The following is a 19,561-nucleotide window of genomic DNA, read 5'->3' on the forward strand; positions in this document are numbered from 1 at the left end:
TCGGCCGGTACCGAAGTGTGGCTTCTAGCAAATGCGAGCGCGGAGCGAGCCCTAACCTTAACCTCTCCCCATCACACCGGCCTCCCCCCGCCCCATCCTTTTACATAGCTTTCCATCGAACTCTGCACATTTTGCAGTAGGGGGAGGGATTTTTAAAATTGCATTTGCAAAGTTCGGTATCTGGGCAGGCAAGGCGGGGGGGGGCAGGGAGGGAATGGGGAGCAGGCCCCGCCCCTACCGCCCTTTGCAAATAAAAATCTAGGGGGGGGGAGGAGCAGGAAGTGGCGGTGCGAGGGCTGCTGCACAGCTAGCAGAGCCGCGGTCCGGACGGCAGCGCGTGCCCCGAGCTCTCTGCCTCCCCCCGCCCGCCAGCCCGAGGCAGCCCGAGCCCAGCCCGCGGCCCCAGCAGCAGCGCCGAGAGCAGCCCCAGCAGCAGCGCCATGGCCGGGTGGAACGCCTACATCGACAACCTCATGGCGGACGGGACCTGTCAGGACGCGGCCATCGTAGGCTACAAGGACTCGCCCTCCGTCTGGGCCGCCGTCCCCGGGAAAACCTTCGTCAACATTACGGTACTGAGAGGCCTGCGCGATCCGGGGCACCGGCCGGGCGTGGATCCCGAGGCAGGGACTTGGGTGGGGGCGGGCGCGGTCTAGGGAGGGCAGCGAGAGGCCGCGACCGGCGCGAATGGCGGCTGCACGTGAACAGGTCCCTCCGTGGCCGCCCAAGTCCTACACCCCGGGCGGCGGCGACCATTGCGCCCGCCGCCCCGCTTTCCGCGACGGGGCGTTACATCCGGGGCACAGGGCGGGGAGGGGCGCGCCGCCCGGCGCGGCGGCCCACTTCCGCCTCGTCCAGGGCGGGGCGGGCACGCGCTGCAATTTTCACCAAGGATTGTGATTGAGGAGGGACTTGGGGACCCCCGCGGGCCCCCTTCCGGCCACCAGCTCGCGCCCCCCCACCATTGTTCCCCCTCATGCGGCAGGGAGCCCCCGGCGCGTGGCCTTGGTCCCATGCCCGTCCACCGTGGGCTCCCTGCCCCTCCCGACTCCGTTAGAGAGGGCGAGGCCGCCACACGCCCCCCCCCCCCCCAGCTCGGCACGTTGGGCTCCACATTCCTGGGAGGCCAGTCCCGGAAGTCCCCTCGCCCGCCCTTCCCGCCATCCGGCCGGGCCTAGAGCGAGGGAACTTTGTGAGAACTTCGCAGATAGTGTGAGTGAGGGAAGGAGGGATGGCCACTGCTGGCTCCACCGCCACCTCCCTGGCCACACTGCCCGGAAGTGGGGAGGGGGAGCGGAAGTTCAGAAGGGGGGGAAGGGGATTTCCGGGCGGGAGGGGACCGGATATGGGGGTTTGGGGTGTAAAGGGGGAGGGGGAGAAAGGTTCCCTGGGGTATCTAGAACCGGGAGCCGCTTGGCGAGTCTGGCCCCCAGCCCCCTTCAGAACTTTCCCAACTTTCCCCCAGAAAGCCCCCGGGGGCTGCTCCCGGCTCGCAGGTCAGCGATACCCAGGCCTCGACTCTAGGTTCCTGGGAGACCCTGGCGTCCGGGCCCCTAACAACTCCTGCAGAACCTTTGACCAAATAAGGGCAAAGTTGCCTCTCCTGCCTCGCCCGCCCCCTCCCTTCCCCTCTCCGCTTCTGCTTTTCCTGACGGAGAGTTCTGAGCATCCAAAGGCTCCCCGCTCTGCTCGCCGCCTTCTGGCCCTTTTTATTCCCTGGGTCTGCTCTCCGCATTCAGCCACTGCGCTCTGAGCCTCCAGGGGACCGTGGCATCCCTTCCTCCTGGTCCCGGTGGCTGGGTCTGAGGGCCATCTGTCTGCACCAGCTGGAGTTCCTCCTGAGAGTCTCACTGAGGGGATGGAAGCACAGAACACCTCATCCTTTCCCCAGCCCGGGTTCCAGCTCCCACAGGGGTCGAGGGCACGTGGGCTCACAACAGGGTGGGAACCTTGGGGCACTGACTTAATGGGTGCTTGGTTCCCCCTTGCAGCCGGCTGAGGTCGGTGTCCTGGTTGGCAAAGACCGGTCAAGTTTTTTCGTGAACGGGCTGACACTTGGGGGCCAGAAATGTTCTGTGATCCGGGACTCGCTGCTACAGGACGGGGAATTCACCATGGATCTTCGCACCAAGAGCACCGGCGGAGCACCCACCTTCAACGTCACCGTCACCATGACTGCCAAGAGTGAGTGGAGTCTTACTCCTTTTAGCTCTGAGATCCTTAGCGTGCCCCCCTTCTGCTAGTCCTGTGGGTTCTTTCTCTGTGTGGTTCCCCTGCATGAAAGGGTCAGACCGGGGTTCTCCCAGTGTGCTGGGACACTGGTTAGTCCCCACCCGTTCTGCCTCAGTTCCTCATCGGATACAAAGTTGAACTGCAGTACCTCTTAGGTTCCTCCCTCTCTTGAGCTGTTCACACTAGAACCTAGAACCGTGTGTAAGAGTGTGTAGATTGTTGGTCTTCAGCCAGCATTTAGCTTTCACCTTTTGGGTTCTTTCGTTTAAAAAGTTTATGAAGTGGCAGGCTCATACACAGCCATTTGTAGCTTGAACACAGCCTGCAGCCTGAGCCTCAGACCCCTAAATTTGGGTCTGTTCCTCTCCAACATTTAAGCACACCCCCTCCCTTGAAAAGCCCTATTGTTTCAGGGTGACTGACAGCCTGCCTGTGTGTGGGGGGTTGGGAGGGTGAGGTTGGGTTACAGCCTCCAGGGCTGGACAGCTGCTGAACAGCTGGCAGGGTGGGCTGACACCTGGGTCCTGGCCTCCTTTCTCTTCTCCAGCGCTAGTCCTACTGATGGGCAAAGAAGGTGTCCATGGCGGTTTGATCAACAAGAAATGCTATGAAATGGCCTCCCACCTGCGGCGTTCCCAGTACTGACCTCGTCTGCCCCTTCCCCTCCACCGCTCCCCACAGCTTTCGCACCCCTCTCCTTCCCAAATACACACATACACCATTTTTATTTTTTGGGCCATTATCCCACATCCCTTATTGCTGCCAAAACCACATGGGCTGGGGGCCGGGGCTGGATGGACAGATACCTCCCCCTACCCATACCCCTCCTGTGTGTGATTGGAAAACATTTTTTGTTTTTTGGGGTTTTTTTTTTCTGAATAAAAAAGATTCTACTAACAAGGTGCTGTGTGATTTTGAGCATGGGTGTTAGGATGAGGGATAGGCACTGTCTTGCCTCTTTCTCTGGGCTTGGGGAGAGGGTGAAGCACCGGAACCCCAGACTGGGACGAGACTCTGCCTCAGGTCTGCCTGCCTAGCCCTTCCACGGCCTCGGTTCTCAGGCACGCTAGTGGAACTGGTGGGTGACAGAACAGAGCCGTCCAGACGGAGAATGGGTCCAAGCCTGCGGGTAAGGCAGGGCCAGTTGAGTCATCCTCATGTGGGTGGGGCTCCCCCTCTGAGTCACAGCAGATGCCTGCTGGGGCTGTCCCTATGACTACAGGTTACTCCTCCCAGGCTCCCTGCCCCCTTCACAGTTCACCTCTGCGACAATAATCTATCCTTGGTCCACAAAAACAATTTTATTAACCCAAGAAGTGAAGATCCAGTCCCCTCGCCCCTACCCCCTCAAAGGATGAGGCTGGGTAAGGGAGAAACCCGGAATGGAGAAGTCCCCTGTCCCTCAATTTAGAAGAGCAGAGGGAACAGGGCCTGTGCAAATAGGTCGCCAGAGGTTTGGGAGGGGGAAAGACTAGACCAGGATGGCGGGCAAGGAGGAAGAGGAGGAGGGAGACGGTGGGGCATCTGTTGAGGGCCCAGGAAAAATGAGGGGAGCTGGAGCTAGGGAACCAAAGGAGGTGGGCAGAGTAGGGCTGGAGCCCAGGAGCGGGGTCCGCTCTGAGGCAGGGTGATCTCTTGGCTCCCCTTCCTCATCGCCCTCCTCTTGCCCTTGAGTTTCTTCCTCCTGCTCTTCATCTCCAGGACCCCGATGCACAGGCTGCTTGCAGATGGGGCACGTCTTCCGCGTCTGAGTGAGCCAGGGGTCCACACAGCGGCTGTGATAGGCTGTAGAGGGGAAATGAGGTGAAGTGGCTGGTGCCTGCTGCCTACGGGCTGACCATGTGGACACGGGCAGTGATGGCCTTACCATGAGCACAGGGGAGTACCCGCAGCTTGTCCCCGTCCTCATATTCATCCAAACAGATGGCACACACATCATACTGGTCTCCTGGAGGGAGAGAGACCTAGTGCTGAACAGTGATTCTGAACCGTGGCTCACAAGAACACACGCTGGGGGGTCTGGCAGAGCTGAGCCCCGAGCAGGCAGGGGGAGGCCAGTCGGGGTTAGAGAGGACAAGCAGAGAAGCAGAGGTAAGGGAAGTGGGTTTGAGGGAGGAGGTGGGGGGGGGGTAGGAGGAGCGGAAATGGGGCCGGGCTTCTGTTATGGCCTTATATGGGCACTGGAGGCTCCAGGGCCAGGAGACCCGGCCTCTCCTTACCTGGTTCTTCGTTCCCTGACTGCATCTTCTCCACTCCCATATTTCTGCCCTCTGCACCTCCTCCCTCATAAGCAAAGTCCATTCCTGCATTATCTCCCCAGCTGCCTCACTCCAGCACCTTTTCGTCCCATCTCCCGTCCCCACTGATTTTCTGGGTAAAGAGAAAGGTGGCACCTCCAGTTGAGGCCCTCTCACTGCCATCTTTTTCACTCCTCATCGCCCACGTCAAACTCAGAACCAGGTAAGCTCTGAAAATGGCTCTCCTCTCCCCTCGGCCCTTACCCTTCTGATAATCATGCGTAGGAATCTGTCTCAGCTGCTCTTTGGTGAGTCGATTTCGCTGGAGCCGTTTCCGGTGCTGGATACAACGAACTATCTGGGGGAAGGGAGGTGGACGGATCAGACTCAGAAGAAAACCGGACAAGTGTGAACTCTGCCTCCAGTTCCAATCTGGGTTCCTAAGTCCAGCTCTTCCTATCATGTCCCCTGAGCTACTCACCATCACCGCTCCCATGGCCAAAACCAGCAGTCCCACAATCCCGGTGAACGGGATGAGGTAATAGCCCAGAGGGAAGCTGTTGTCTGGAACCAGAAGCACCCGAGCCCTAGGGAAGGGACAACAGTGTCACAGGGGCAAGAAAGGCCGGAGGACAAAGCACACAGGACAGAGTAACTGGTGCTGCGGCCACGGGGCGGGGCGGGGCAGGAGTGACCTGAGCTGAGTGCTGGGGGCCAGGAGGAGAGGGAGGGAGGCGCGTGTCCTACCCCTTCTCATAGACAAAGAGGGCGCGCAGGTACTCGGAGCTCCTCTCCCCGATGAACACTGACGGGATCCAGATCTGCTGCTGGATTTCCTCTGCAAGGAGCACGCTGTTGGGGGGGCTCACCCTCCACTTCTCAGGCCCTCGGGGAGCCCTGCCGGCTGACGCGTCTGTCCCCTCCCACCCAAAATACTGGCTGCTTTGGCCTGAGCCGTCAGCCCTCCCACCAGCTCTGTCAGCTCTCCGACAAACCCCGCCTCGCAGAGCCACCCACTTACCACTGTTCCACACCATGTTCAGAAGTTCGTTGGAATTCACGTTGTGCACCACGGCTGCCCCGTACCCGGCCTTCTGTGCATTCAGGACCTAGCGAAACAAGGCAGGGGTAGGGAGCCATCATGGGCCTTGCCTTGCTTCATTTCTGGTCCACTCTTTTTCACCCTTAGCTTCCCAGCTCCCACTCCACGTTCAGCAACCTTGAGGTCAAAGTTGCAGTCGAATCTTCGAAGCAGTGCAATAAAGACTGACCCATTGACCGGGGCTGGGGGTGGTGGGGCAATGGGGCTGCAGGCATTGTCTGGGTGAGCCTCCACAAGGAACCCCTGCGGGAGAGAGGCAGATGACAGTTAGGTTTCTCCTCTCTAGGTTCTGGCCCCCCCATACCACACAGCCTCTGTCCTCACTTCCTTCTCACTCCTGGGTCTCGGCACCCCACCCAAACCAGAGTCTGTCTCCTCCCTCAGCCTCCTGAAAGTGCAGCCACATCAAACAGCTGCCTCTCCCGTCCCAGGTCGCCTGCCTGCACGCCATACCTACACTGACGCAGTCCCGCAGATTCAGCTTCCCCACAGATTGTAATTCCATTCTCTACGCAGCCACGTTTTCCTAAATTGTTTTACATTCGCAGCTCCAGTCCACACTGCCCTCCCTTCAGTCAGTTTCCCAACTACCCATCTACACCCAAATCTGCAGCCCACCGAGAGCTGCTATGTGGCAGCCCTGGCAATAAAGTCCTGCAACGCCGCTTATCCAATTGTCACTAATTTAACTTATCTAATTGTAATCACGGTAACTCTGAAGTAACTTCCATGATCACCCCACTTCGCAGTAATCAAAGGCTCAGAGAGATGATATCGAAGGTCATGCGACCAATAGCTGGCTGGGGACCCTACTGCTGAGCGCCAGTCATCGCCTTTGCAGTCTCCGGGTAAGCCCAGAGTGGAGAGTGGGCACTGTCTTCTTCCCCTAGATTCTGGATTCCACGCATGTTCACGCACTTCGATCCTAACCGGACTCTAACTATCCCCAGCCAGACCCGGGGCATGGCTCCTCAACCCCGCCCAGGATGGAGGATTTGGACAAAGAGGGGAGGGGAAAAAAAAAAAAAAAAGAACGCCAATCACCTGGAGTCCCTCCTGGCTCAGGGAGGCCCCAAACAGAGCTGGCAGGTCTGCAAAGTCCATGCTGGCATTGTGCTCCGAGGTCTGGGGGCACAAAACGTCCACGTTCCCCTCCGGCCCGCAACGCCCCCCTCCGGCGCCCTTCCTCCACCCGCCCCACAGACTCACCGCTCGGATGAGGCCCCGGATGGGGGCTGCTCCCCACAGCACGGCGGCCACAACCACAGGAAGCGGGAAGGCCGCGCGGTGCATGGCAGCGGGCGGGGAGAGGCCGAGGAGGCCGCGGCCCGGGAGCAGAAGCAGAAGCGGGGCTCTGCGCCCTCCCCGCCGCTCCCTCAGGATCCCAGGGGTCCAACCACCCCCAGGTCCCACTTCCCAGCTACATGGGGGCGCCGGGGAAGGAACCCCGACCCGGGGAGCGAGGCCCCAAGCCCGTTTAGCGGAGCTGGGTCGGAGACTCTAAATGGACCCTTTTCTGGATTGGGGACAAAACGGGGAGAGGGGACGGAAGGAAACACAGGTGACAGCAAAACTTCTGGAAGGGTGGGGGAGCCCCGGGAGGTGGGACTTCCGGCCAGGTGGGCCGTCTTCCTATCCCTGGGAAAAAGGTTTCCGACAAAGAGTCAGGCCGCTTCCAGCATTGGCCGCTCAAGATGAAGGACTTCCGGTCCTGAAAGGCCGGTTAAGAGAAAAATTAGAGATGGAGGGATTGTCTGTGGAAACGGAGGGCGCACGGCTGCCCCCCAGAAGAAGAGCGAATCATTTCCCCCTTAGTGCCCGGGAACCTGGGGCTTCCCTGTTTACAAACCTCTCCGCTCCCTGTGGCCGCCGCTGCCGCCGCACCTGCAAGTCTCGCGAGAAGGCTTACCAGCCCACTCCCCCGCCCCCACGGCTGCCGAAAGCTTGCTCTACATATCGCGAGAGCCCTCCTAACTCTGGGAGCCGGACTGACTAGATCTCGCGAGACCTCGAACAGCTTGTCTAGTTTCCCGCGATTCCAAGTCGGTGAAGACTGTGCCTATACGCCAGTTTCCAACCAAGCCACGCCCCTTCCCGCACGCAGCCTTTAAGCTCCTCCTTCAGGGTCGCCTTACTCCCGGCGGCCTTTGCGCTTTGCGCCTGCGCGGGCGCCGGCTTGCAGCTGGTGCTGGACCTGGGAGCCGGAGGGGCGTGCGCGCGCGCCCTCGCCCTGTTGCGCGCGCGGTGTCACCTTGGGCGCGAGCGGGGCCGCGCGCTCTCGGGACCCGGAGCCAGGGCCATTGAGTGGCGATGGCGGCGACGGCGAGTCCCGGGGCCGGCGGGATGGACGGGAAGCCCCGTACCTCCCCTAAGTCCGTCAAGTTCCTGTTTGGGGGCCTGGCCGGGTAAGCTCAGGCCCCAGGGATGGGAAAGGAGGAGGAAGGGACGGACGGGCCCGGTTCATCTCTGGGACTGTTTCAGTGAACTGAGCCTGCTTGAGGGTCAGCGCGATCCCCAGCGTGTTGGGAGGTTCCTGATGGGCTGCCCCTGACTGCATGCAGGGTCTTGGCACGATCCCCCACCCCGCACCTCCCCAGTCCGTTGCTTGGTTCCGCAGGGCTGTTTAGGGTTCCATGACTCTAGGGGACTACTTAGTGCCCCAGGTCGTGGATACGCCCTTGGCCCGCTCCCTGGGTCGCACTGCATGCGGTCCCGGCCCACCGGGCCCACCGATGGACTCCCGTGGATCTGCTTGGAGTAGTTTCATTGCATGACCCCTAATGGACAATGGACTTTCCAGAACCCGCTGCTGTTGGTACACACAGAGACTGTCAGACACATGCCTACCAGCCCTCCTTAATCCCTAATCCGAGGCAGGCCCTGACCTTAGTAACCCCTTGTGCTAGGCTGCAGTAGGCAGCGGGAGATCTTGCACACGTGGCCCTTGACCCTGCTCCCACCTTCCTCCAGGATGGGAGCTACGGTTTTTGTGCAGCCCCTGGACCTGGTGAAGAACCGGATGCAGCTGAGCGGGGAAGGTGCCAAGACCAAAGAGTACAAAACCAGCTTCCATGCCCTTACCAGCATCCTGAAGGCGGAAGGGATAAGGGGCATTTACACCGGGTACTGGGGCCTCCAAGGTTGGGGGGAGGGTGTGGGTTTGGCAGATGCAAGCCTTGGCCCCACACACTGACCCCTCTGCTCTCCAGGCTGTCAGCTGGCCTGCTGCGCCAGGCCACCTACACCACTACTCGTCTTGGCATCTATACCGTGCTGTTTGAGCGCCTGACTGGGGCTGATGGGACACCCCCTGGCTTTCTGCTAAAGGCTGTGATTGGCATGACCGCAGGTGCAACTGGTGCTTTTGTGGGAACACCAGCGGAGGTGGCTCTGATCCGCATGACTGCCGATGGCCGGTGAGTTCCAACTCGGAGCCTGACCTCAGCCCCGATCCCCGGGATCTAGAATGAAATGACTTGCTTTTCTTTTTCTTTTTAAGACTTATTTATTTGAAAGGCAGAGTTACAGAGAGAGAGAGAAAGATAGGGAGAGCAAGAGCTTCCATCTGCTGGTTCACTCCCCAGATGGCTGCAATGGCCAGGGCTGGGCCAGGCCAGAGCCAGGAGCTTCACCGGGTGTCCCACATTGGGGCAGGGCCCCCAGGGCTTGGGCCGTCTTCCACTGCTTTTCCTAGGGGCATCAGAAGTGGAGCAGCTGCAACTTGAACCGGCGCTGATAGAGGAGTTGCAGGCGGCAGCTTAACCTGTTGCACCTTGACGCCTGCCCCCAAATGACCACTTTTTAACCCCAGATCTGGAACAGAGCGCTCACCTGTTCAGGCTTCCAGTCCAGTGCTCCCACGGGGCCAGGTGGGCCTTGCTGATCCTGTCCTCTCTTTGCCTTCCCACCAGGCTTCCGGCTGACCAGCGCCGTGGCTACAAAAATGTGTTTAATGCCTTGGTTCGAATCGTCCGGGAAGAGGGGGTCCTCACTCTGTGGCGGGTGAGTGAAGGGGCTGGAGACCTCGCGGGTGTGGGGTCAGGCCTCCGGCCTTTCTGACTGTCCACACTCCCCACCTCCAGGGCTGTGTCCCCACCATGGCCCGGGCTGTCGTCGTCAATGCTGCCCAGCTCGCCTCCTACTCCCAGTCCAAGCAGTTTTTGCTGGACTCAGGTGAGACCCAGAGCCGGACCCGTGGCCGCCAGCCTGACCCGAGCCACGTCCAGGCTGACGGTCATCCCCTTCCCCCGGCTCTCTCCCTCCAGGCTACTTCTCTGACAACATCCTGTGCCACTTCTGCGCCAGCATGATCAGTGGCCTCGTCACCACTGCCGCCTCCATGCCCGTGGACATTGTCAAGACCCGGTGCGTGCAGGCCCGGACCTGGTGAGGGGCTGGAGGACCCCCTCTCTGTGGCTCATGCCCCTGCTGCTTCTCTTTTAGGATCCAGAACATGCGCATGATTGATGGGAAGCCAGAGTACAGAAACGGGCTGGTGAGGAGCAGGACTTGGGGCTTGGGCTGGAGTGTTCGGATGCCCCGGGAGGGCCATGGGTCAGGGGCACAGGGCCCTACAGGCCAGGTCCTGGCCCCAGCGCCCCGCCTGCTTGTCTTCCTAGGACGTGCTGGTGAAGGTCGTGCGCTACGAGGGCTTCTTCAGCCTGTGGAAGGGCTTCACGCCGTACTACGCCCGCCTGGGTCCCCACACGGTCCTCACCTTCATCTTCTTGGAGCAGATGAACAAGGCCTACAAGCGCCTCTTCCTTAGTGGCTGAGGTGGCTGGGGGCTGGAGCCGGCGGCCCCTGCAGTGGCTGCGCCCCGGCGAGGTGGAGGGCCTGGACTCTGCCGCCCGGGGCCCCTCTATTTATTTCCCCTCCGCAGAGTGGTCTTCTCCTCGGTGGTAAAGGACTTTGGGCTGCTCTGTCCCCTGCTCCAGCTTGCCCTGCTCCGTGTGACCCACCCCATTCCTCGGGAGGAGCTGGGGGAACTCCCTGACGATTTCTGGGCTCCTCTTGGGTGTTAGCTTCAGTGGAAGAGCGCCTTCCCAGTGGGGGGCCTTCCAGGCAGAGTTGGGGGGATCAAGAGACAGCAGAAGCCATCCAGATGGCCAAGGGTCTGCGCTGGACTGACATGGTCCTCTTCCTCCATCACTGAGGACTTAATAAACTGGCTTGACGACACCACCCCCAAATCTAGAGAGTTGTGGAGGTGAAGAAGGGAAGGAGACTGGACAACGAGGCTGATGCCCCTGGGGAACAGGAACTGGAGTTTTTAACAAATTATTAATTAAAGAAAAAGCCCCTGCTGGTTTATGCAAATACTATGTAAGTCATTCCTGCCACCAAGCCTCCAGGCCTTGAGTGATGCTTCCCTGCCACTGACCCAAGGTGGCAGGTGCACACGTCATCTCCCATAATCCCCAGGAAAAGCTTCTGGGGTCACTGCTTCTGCAGCCTCGTGTGGTGGGGTACTAAAGAAATTCTTGAGTGTGGCCTTTGTGGGCTGGGGCCAGTGAGGGGTGGAGGGTTCCAGAGACCTGGCCTGGCGGCAGGCTGGAGAAGTGATTACCTTGTCCCTTTCTTGAGGAGCTGTGTGGTTCCCAGGCCCTGCTCTGAAGGAGCCTGAAAACCTCCTTAGGCATAAAAGGATATTGGAAGGTCAAACCGGGAGGAGCGCTGAGCAGCCAAAGGCCCGAGGGCCAGGTGCCAGGCAGGGGACAGGCAGGCAGCAGGTGGGAGCTGGGCCCTGGGCAGAGCCTTGTGGAAAGCCCAGCATCCTCGCTCCCCGGCCGCTGCCTCTCTGCCCCCTCCATGCACACGGTGCCCTGGGCTGTCGTAGCTACTTGGATGACCCAGGAGCAGTGGGAGATGGGGTGTAGCAATGGACGTGCAGGGGAGCTTGGGGCACCTGGCTTAGCCTGGGAGGAAAGGACCTGTGCCCGGCAGAAGTTGGGCTGTTGGCAAGGGGAGTGGGTGCTGCACTCCGGCCTGCAGGAGAAGCAGGGAAACAGATCTGTGGGATGTTCATGGTCACTGCAGCACAGATGGAAGCATCTGTCACGAGGGAGGAAGCTGGTGTGAACTTGCTCCCCTGGCTGGCCTAGGGACGAATACAAAGCACGAGGGGTGGGCCTTTGCTGCAGTAGTTCAGACACTGCTTGGGGCCCCTCTGGTTTCTGGCTTCCTGCTAATCTGCACCCTGGGAAGTAGCAGTTGATGGTTCGAGTACTTGGGTCCCAGGCTCGTGGCTTCAGCATGACCCAGCCCCAGCTGCTGGTAGGTATTTGGGGATTAAACCAGGGGATGGAAAATCTTCCCCTCTTTGGCTTTCAGATAGAAATGAACATACACAGAGGCTTACAGAAGAGGGAGATGCAGGCAGAGTTTCAGTTTGGGAAGATCTTTCCAAAGGCGTCTAGGGATGGAGGCACCATGGAGCCGGCTAGGCAGCGTCTGAGGTCCCGTACTCTTGGGCTGGAGGCAGCAGAATGAGCCTCACCTGCGTGGCTTAGGGAATGGCACAGCATGTGGAACCATGGGACCTACATCCTGGGTGGAAGGCGGGGAAACCCAAATAATTCACTCAAACCCCTAGCCTGGCCCACGATACCTGGGCCCGCCCTTCTGTGGGCAGTGGGGAGAGGTGCATGAACAGAGCTGCAGGTGCAGCAGGCAGATAGGCCGCAGCAGCCTCACCAGACTCCAGAGAGACTTAGCGTTCTTGAGCTGGATCTGCTGCTTGGGGCAGCCAGGTGGGTGGTCACCCTGGGGCGGTGCAGGCTTTGGCTCTGAGTCATTGTGACCAGGGTGGGGGGCCATTGGGACGGACCTTGAAGCATCTCATGACAGGTACTCAGCTATAAACATTTTTTCTTTTATAAACAATATACAATGATGGCATTGTGTATTAAAACTAGAAAATGCTAAACACAGTAAAAGAAAACTACCCTTATTTCTAATACCCAGACAATCAGGGCCCACATCGTGATAAAATTGCTGTCTATATTAGGAACAGAGGCAGGTAGGAGCCATGCTCTGTTTATTTGCTTTCGTCTATGAACTTCCCCGACATGTTGGGAATAACCACTTAAGTCTACCCCCCCCCCCCCGCATCAGGTGTTTGTTCCGTGCCCTGGCTCAAGCCCTCCATCCCACATTCCCTTCTGATACCTGGGGGCCGAGTGTGCCTGTGTGTGGAGAGGGGTTTTCAGATGAAATATGACTTCCCCAGAACGTGTGCTCCTTACCCAGCCACCCCAGCTAGACCCCGACAGGAAAGCCCCTTGGAGCTTCTCTCAAGGTTCCCAAACTACCCACCCTCAGAGACTGTGGCCAGCATACCTGATGCCCACTGTGCCCAGCAGGTCCTCACCACGTCCCTGACTCCGGGCTGAGGGCCGTCGGCCTGCTACCAAGGGCCCCACACGGCCATTAGGCCGTACCCACAGGAAGAGGCTGGAACGGAAAGTGGGGAGTGAGCCTTGAAGGAAGAGCAGCCAAGCTCGGGGCACGGTCACTTGCCTTCCCCTCTGCAGCTCCAGATGAGTGATTTGCGTGGCTGTGGCTGGAGCAGCAGCCTGGCCAGCGTCCAGGGCCTGTGGTTTCCCGTGCCGGACACAGGTCAGCAGTAGGATAAGGACCAGAGAGGCAAGCAGGAGCCAGAGGAGACCCAAGATGTAGAAGCCCAGGGATAGGAGGCAGCAGGAGTCAGAGTTGAGAAAAGGGTCTCTTCTGGAGCTTTTGAAATTCCCTCGAGACACCTCATGGACCACTGGGAAAGCTGAGAATTCTAAGCCAGTAGGGAGCGAGGCCATCAGGACTGTGGTGGGCTCAGGGGTGGTCGGGGCTGAGCTGGGCCCTGAGGTAGTCAGGGCTGTGGTGGGCTCAGGGGTTTTGAGAGCTGTGGTGTGCTCAGGGGTTTGGGGGGCTGAGGTGAGCTCAGGGGTTTTGGGGGCTGTGGTGGGTTCAGGGGTGGTTGGGGCTGAGGTGAGCTCAGGGATGGTCGGGGCTGAGGTGGGCTCAGGGGTTTGGGGGGCTGTGGTGGGTTCAGGGGTGGTTGGGGCTGAGGTGAGCTCAGGGGTTTGGGGGGCTGTGGTATGCTCAGGGGTTTTGGGGGCTGTGGTGTGCTCAGGGGTTTTGGGGGCTGTGGTATGCTCAGGGGCTTGGGGGGCTGTGGTGTGCTCAGGGGTTTTGGGGGCTGTGGTGTGCTCAGGGGTTTGGGGGGCTGTGGTGTGCTCAGGGGTTTGGGGAGCTGTGGTATGCTCAGGGGCTTGGGGGGCTGAGATGTGCTCAGGGGCTTGGGGGGCTGTGGTGGGCTCAGGGATGGTTGGGGCTGGGGTGGTCGGGGCTGAGGTGTGCTCAGAGGTTTTGGGGACTAAGGTGGGCCCAGGGGTGGTTGGGGCTGGGGTGGGCTCAGCCATGGGTGTTAGAGCTGTGGAGGATGGGGTGGGTTCTCCAGCGCCTGGGGCTGTGGAGAAGTGGAAGACCCGCCTCACTGTGAATGTGATGTGTTTCTTGGTGGATTCTTGGGTGGGCGGCAGGGAGGACATTTGACCCCACATAGCAGCCGAAGACTGTGAGTGGAGGAGGACCCCCTGGTCTGTGTGGGCTTCGGTGGTGCCAGTAGAGAACTCGTCCACCACTCTCGTGGCAGGAAGCACGTCACCTGCAGATTTCTTTTCATCTGGGTAGAAATCGTCATAGTCGTCCGCAATGATAACAGGAGGGCAGCCCTTGCCCGGGTAGGCGTGGACCGGTGTGTTGTGCAGATTGCCACAGCGCACGCTGTCCAGGTCGCGGGTCATGCTCTTGACATCCACACCTGCCTCCCACAGGTAGGCATTGGGATTTTTCTCCAGCCAGTTACGCAAATAAAGGATATCACAGTCACAGATCCAGGGGTTGTCGTGGAGAAAAACATAAGGCAGGAGGAGGTTCCCAAAGAAGCCGTTGGGTATGTTGCGCAGCCAGTTCCGGTGAAGGTAGAGGGTGTTGAGATATCCCAGCCCAGCCAAGAGCTGGGGGGGCAGTTCGTGCAGCTGGTTCTCAGCCAGATTGAGCTTCCTGAGCTGGCGCATGGGCGCCAGGAGCCCCGGGGGCAGAGCTTTCAGCTTATTGCCTTGCAAACAGAGCTCCCGGAGTTGGCTCAGGCCGTCCAGGGCTCCGGCAGACAGCGAGGCCAGCTGGTTGTAAGAGACGTCCAGCGTGGTGAGGGCGGGCAGCGCAGGCCCCAGCGGGGGCAGCGTTTTGAGCTTATTGTGGGAGAGAATCAGCTGGTCCAGCAGGGGCAGCGTCCCCTTCACCTGCAAACTCGTCAGCTGGCTTTGATGCAGGTAGAGCTGAACGAGGCGAGAGAAGGACACCAGGGCGTCCATGGAGAAGGTGACCAGGGGGTTCTCCCCCAGCCGGAGGATGGTCATGTTCGCTGGCAGGCCCGGGGGCAGCGCCTTCAGCTTCCGCTGATCACAGTTCACTTCCACCTGGCTGGCCACCTCGGAGACCTCACAGTTGTTCTGGAGGTGTGAGGGGCCGGGCAGCAGCAGCAGCAAGAGGAGGAGCAGCATGGGCACCTGTGGGCAAGGGGGGGCTTGAGTGGCCGCGCCACCAGCCTAGCCCTGCTCCTGCAGCTCCCAGGGCCCCTTCCACGACTCGCAGGCCTACTCCTCGCCCCAGGCCCTTAGCAACCCCACTCCCACCCCCAGACCCCAGTGCTCCCCCAGCCGACCCCAGCTTACAGGCAAGCAGAGAGCCCTCCGCAGGCACAGGGCGACATCCAGGGTGCGACCCACGGTGTGACTTGCTCCTTCTCTCTTGCAGCTCCAGGGAAGGCTGGGCAGAGGCAGGAAGAGGGTGGGGATTGGGAGGAAACCCCAGCCCGATAGGGACCCCTGTGTCCCGGAGAGCGGACACAGGCACTTATCACCTCCCTCCACCACTTTCCTCCAGCCCCTCTCTCCGTGTACCCCCCGCCCCCGCCTTCCTTCCACACCCACCAGGGAGCCCAGGGTGGACTCCTACAACCCCACCCTGGCCACCTGTTACACCGCATCTTTCCACTTGCCACCCCTTCCCCATTCACAGCTACGCTGCCTGATTGAATTCTCCCGCCTCATCCCCCACCGCCCTCTCGCCTCACTCTGGGCTGTTGCCTTCCCTGTGCCACCCCACTGACTTCACTCTCGCTAGGGCTGCCTGCGCCCCTCCTCTGTGGCCCTGCACCTGCACACACGCATGGCCACGCTCTGCTGTGGGCTTCCCTTCAGCCCAGGTGCCACCTGCCAGTGATTTTCCAGGTTTTCCTCTTACCTGTCTGGGCCCCTTTTCCTCGCTTCCTGAGCAGTCGCTGGCCAGCACTTGTTCTTTCTTCCCCACTTCTGCCCCATGTCCCTCAAATTCTTATCTCTAATCCAGACCCATCCCCCAAGACTCAAACCCTTTTGGCCAACTGCCGATGTGGAGGACTAAAACAAATGTCTCGGGGCCAGCGCTGTGGCACAGCGGGTTAATGCCCTGGCCCGAAGCACCGGCATCCCATAAGGGCGCCAGTTCAAGACCCAACTGCTCCACTTCCGATCCAGCTCTCTGCTATGGCCTGGGAAAGCAATGGAAGATGGCCCAAGCCCTTGGACCCCTGCACCCACGTGGGAGACCCGGAAGAAGCTCCTGGCTCCTGGCTTCGGATCGGCACAGCTCCGGCCATTGCGGCCATCTGGGGAGTGAACCAGCAGATGGAAGACCTCTCTCTCTCTCTCTCTTTCTTTCTCTGTGTGTGTGTATATAACTCTGACTTTCAAATATATATATATATATATATAAAGAAGTCTCAAACCGGACTCATCATCTCTCTCCTGCGTCCTCCTGTGTCCAACCTGGTGGATGACAGTGCCCTACCCTCGGGCACCCACCTGACAGGCAGCCCTGGCTCCTCTCTGTCATCCCCACGTCCAGCCTATCTGCAAGTGCCACTGATCTCGTCCCTGCCTCTCTCACACCGCCTCTCGTCCAGCACCACCCGACCCCAGCTACAGCACGGTCCCCTCCACCGCTTCCATGTAGCAGCGTACTGCCCGCTGCCCCGATCTGCCCATCTGCCCGCTGCTCTCTGTTCCCCACAGAGCCGTCTTTCAGAGCTGCAGGCCTCCTTATCTCCTTGAACTGCCTGGGGCCAGAGCTGTCAGCTGGAAATTCAACCCAGGTCTCACACGCGGGTGGTGGGAACCCAAGGACTTGAGCCATCACCGCTACCTCCGAGGGTCTGCATTGGCAGGAAGCTGGAGTCGGAGCCAGAGCCAGGATCTGACCCCAGGCACTCTGAAATGGGACATGGTCAGCTTGTCAATTTTTTTTTAAAATAGATTTATTTATTTACTTGCGAAGCAGAGTTAGAGATAGAGACAGGAGAGACAGAGAGGTCATCCATCTGCTGGTTCACTCCTCAAATGGCCACCATGGCCAGAGCTGGGCCAATCTGAAGCCAGGAACCAGGAGCTTCTTCCGGGTCTCCCGTGCTGGTGCAGGGGCCCAAACACTTGCGCCTTCTTCCACTGCTTTTCCAGGCCATCAGCTAGATCGGAAGTAGAGCAGCTGGGACTCGAACCAGTTCTCATATGGGATGCCAGCACCACAGGCAGAGGCTTAACCCATCTATGCCACAATGCCGGCCCCGTCAAATTTTTTTTAAGAATTATTTTTTTTAATTTATTTGAAAGGCAGAATTATAAAGACAGAGAGAGAGGGAGAGACAGATCTTCCATCTGCTGGTTCATGCCCAAACTAGCTGCAATGACTAGGGTTGGGTTGATTTGAAGCCAGAAGCCCAGAGCTTCTACTGCTCTCCCAGGCATATTAGCAGGGAACTGGATCAGAAGAGAAGCAGCTGGGTCTTGAACCGGCACCCTTATGGGATTCTGGCATCACAGGCAGAGGCTTAACCTACTATGCCACAGCGCTGGCCGCCAGGTTGTCATTTCCTCTCCTGTGCCTGAACTCTCCCTTCAGCCCTTGCCCGTTTCTGCCTAACTCATGGGTACCTGGCAGGTTGCAGCTCAGAGTTTGTCCCACTGGAAAGCCTTTAATGACTTCCAAAGAGCAGGCCGGGTGCTTGTTCCAGAGAGCCAGCCACCCTGCCTCTCCCAATGATGGAAACACCCCGCTCTGCTCTCCAGGAGGGGCACCAGGCAACCACGTGAGCCCACCTCTGCCTCCTTTCCACTTGCGACCCGCAAGGGGCAGACGCCCGAGTCAGAGGCAGGGAAGCCACAGGCCCACCTTTTTTTTTTTTTTTTTTTTTTTTTTTTTTTTTTTTTTTTAACAGGCAGAGTGGACAGTGAGAGAGACAGAGAGAAAGGTCTTCCTTTGCTGTTGGTTCACCCCGCAATGGCCACTCCAGCTGGCGTGCTGCAGCTGGTGCACCGCACCGATCCGAAGCCAGGAGCCAGGTGCTTCTCCTGGTCTCCCATGGGGTGCAGGGCCCAAGCACTTGGGCCATCCTCCACTGCACTCCCGGGCCACAGCAGAGAGCTGGCCTGGAAGAGGGGCAACCGGGACAGAATCTGGCGCCCCGACCAGGACTAGAACCCGGGGTGCCGGCATCGCAGGCGGAAGATTAGCCTAGTGAGCCACGGTACCGGCCCCACAGGGCCACCTTTTACTTAAGCTGCGAGCTGCAAGGAGCGTTGGAAGATGTGGAGAAAATGTGGCAGTGTCAGGGAGACAGCAGAGAGAGAAGCCGCGCTGTTGAGCGAGGGTTGGCTTTCACTGTATTGCTGCCAAAGTTTCCACTTGTAAGCAACAGAAATGTTCTGGCTAGTTTAGGCTAAAGAGGAATTTATTACAAACACATTTTCTCTGTCTCTCCCTCTCTGTCACTCTGCCTTTCAAATAAAGAAATAAATCCTTTTTTTAAAAAAAAAATGGGGCTGGCATTATGGCACCTTGGGTTAAGTCTCTGCTTCCCGTGCTGCATGCATGGAGTGCTGGTTCGAGTCCCGGCTGTTCTGCTTCTGACCCAGCTCCCTGATAATGTACCAGGGAAGGCAGCAGAAGATGGCCCACGTACTTGGGCCCCTAGAACCCATGTCGGAGACCTGGATGAAGTTCTTGGCTCCTAGTTTCAGCCAGAGAGTGAGCCAGCAGCTGGAAGATCTTTGTCTGTCTCTGTCTCTCCCTCTTTGTCACTCTGCCTTTCAAATAAATAAATAAAAATACATTGGTTGCATCTCGGGCCTCTCGCTGGGGGCTAGAGAAGCAGACATGAGCTGCGCAGCCCCGAGCAGTGCCCGGACGCAGGCTGCAGAACCAGTCTGGTAGCAGCACTGTTCCTGCTGCCGTGCCAGCTCACTGAGGCTTGCCCGGCTCCAGCTGCGGAGCCAGCAACCCAGTCACCACCGCCTCCTGTGCATGGAGCGGGAACCCTGCCCAGCCCTAGCCCTTGGTGCTGCCGGCTCCTAAGTCCCTGCGTCATTCTCATCCGTCCTGAGCCTATGACCAAGCCACAAGGGAGTCTGGGAAAGCGAGTGTCTGGCATTTGCAGTTTCTGTAACAGGAAGTGTGTTCAGCTTCCCCAAAGATTCCTGAGGGAGAGTTTTCCACACACAGACGAGAGACTCACCCCGGCACCCACCGAGTGATCCTATGTTTTACTCTCTTCAAATGTTAATCTTCTGGATTATGTTAACACATTTCAAACTGAAGACCTTTGAGTCCGTGGAATTAACACTGCGTGGTCATTGTGCATTAATCTTAAATTTTTCTTTAAATATTGATTTATTTATTTGAAAGGCAGAAGGAGTTCACTCAAATGATAGCAAAGGCCGGAGCTAGGCCAGGCTAAAGCCAGAAACCCAGAAGTCCACCCAGGTCTCCCAGGTGGGTGCAGGGGCCCAAGCACTCAGGCCATTCTCTCCTGCTCTTCCAGGTGCATTAGCAGGGAGCTGGATTGGAAGTGGAGCAGCTGGGATTTGAATCGGCACTCATCTGGGACACTGGTGTT

General features: G+C 59.0%; 4 protein-coding genes across 10 annotated transcripts; 2 read left to right on the forward strand and 2 right to left on the reverse strand.

Annotated features, from left to right (window-relative positions):
- The first annotated feature begins 276 nt into the window (after window positions 1-276).
- PFN1 (profilin 1) lies at window positions 277-3,132 on the forward strand. The gene is made up of 3 exons (XM_070061276.2): window positions 277-572; window positions 1,992-2,184; window positions 2,780-3,132. Exons 1-3 carry the CDS (start codon window positions 441-443, stop codon window positions 2,875-2,877), a joined length of 423 nt encoding a protein of 140 aa, XP_069917377.1. The 5' UTR covers window positions 277-440; the 3' UTR covers window positions 2,878-3,132.
- A 386-nt stretch (window positions 3,133-3,518) lies between these two features.
- On the reverse strand, window positions 3,519-7,453 carry RNF167 (ring finger protein 167). Of its 6 annotated transcripts, none has more exons than XM_089318269.1 (10): window positions 7,421-7,453; window positions 6,781-7,282; window positions 6,616-6,696; window positions 5,741-5,814; window positions 5,491-5,578; window positions 5,217-5,307; window positions 4,951-5,056; window positions 4,734-4,827; window positions 4,100-4,180; window positions 3,519-4,017 (listed from the first exon to the last, which is right to left on the reverse strand). In XM_089318269.1, the coding sequence occupies exons 5-10, from the start codon at window positions 5,504-5,506 to the stop codon at window positions 3,704-3,706; spliced, it is 702 nt and encodes a 233-aa protein (XP_089174395.1). In that variant the 5' UTR covers window positions 5,507-5,578; window positions 5,741-5,814; window positions 6,616-6,696; window positions 6,781-7,282; window positions 7,421-7,453; the 3' UTR covers window positions 3,519-3,703. The 6 variants fall into 6 exon arrangements, with proteins under 6 accessions (XP_089174395.1, XP_002718877.1, XP_089174396.1 ...); XM_002718831.6 differs by having other exon boundaries at window positions 5,689-5,814; XM_089318270.1 differs by lacking the exon at window positions 6,781-7,282.
- Window positions 7,454-7,751: 298 nt separating this feature from the next.
- SLC25A11 (solute carrier family 25 member 11) lies at window positions 7,752-10,890 on the forward strand. The gene is made up of 8 exons (XM_002718828.6): window positions 7,752-7,976; window positions 8,542-8,694; window positions 8,781-8,987; window positions 9,483-9,573; window positions 9,654-9,744; window positions 9,837-9,936; window positions 10,015-10,066; window positions 10,191-10,890. The coding sequence occupies exons 1-8, from the start codon at window positions 7,882-7,884 to the stop codon at window positions 10,344-10,346; spliced, it is 945 nt and encodes a 314-aa protein (XP_002718874.1). The 5' UTR covers window positions 7,752-7,881; the 3' UTR covers window positions 10,347-10,890.
- Window positions 10,891-12,759: 1,869 nt separating this feature from the next.
- Window positions 12,760-15,134, reverse strand: GP1BA (glycoprotein Ib platelet subunit alpha). 2 transcript variants are annotated; one of them, XM_089318267.1, is made up of 2 exons: window positions 13,947-15,134; window positions 12,760-13,724 (listed from the first exon to the last, which is right to left on the reverse strand). In XM_089318267.1, exons 1-2 carry the CDS (start codon window positions 15,132-15,134, stop codon window positions 12,891-12,893), a joined length of 2,022 nt encoding a protein of 673 aa, XP_089174393.1. In that variant the 3' UTR covers window positions 12,760-12,890. The 2 variants fall into 2 exon arrangements, with proteins under 2 accessions (XP_089174393.1, XP_051681879.3); XM_051825919.3 differs by having other exon boundaries at window positions 12,760-15,134.
- Window positions 15,135-19,561: the final 4,427 nt, after the last annotated feature.

This window comes from Oryctolagus cuniculus, chromosome 17, assembly GCF_051225735.1.
Source record: "Oryctolagus cuniculus isolate XC-2025 breed Fujian yellow rabbit chromosome 17, ASM5122573v1, whole genome shotgun sequence".
Classification (NCBI taxonomy): Eukaryota; Metazoa; Chordata; class Mammalia; order Lagomorpha; family Leporidae; genus Oryctolagus; species Oryctolagus cuniculus.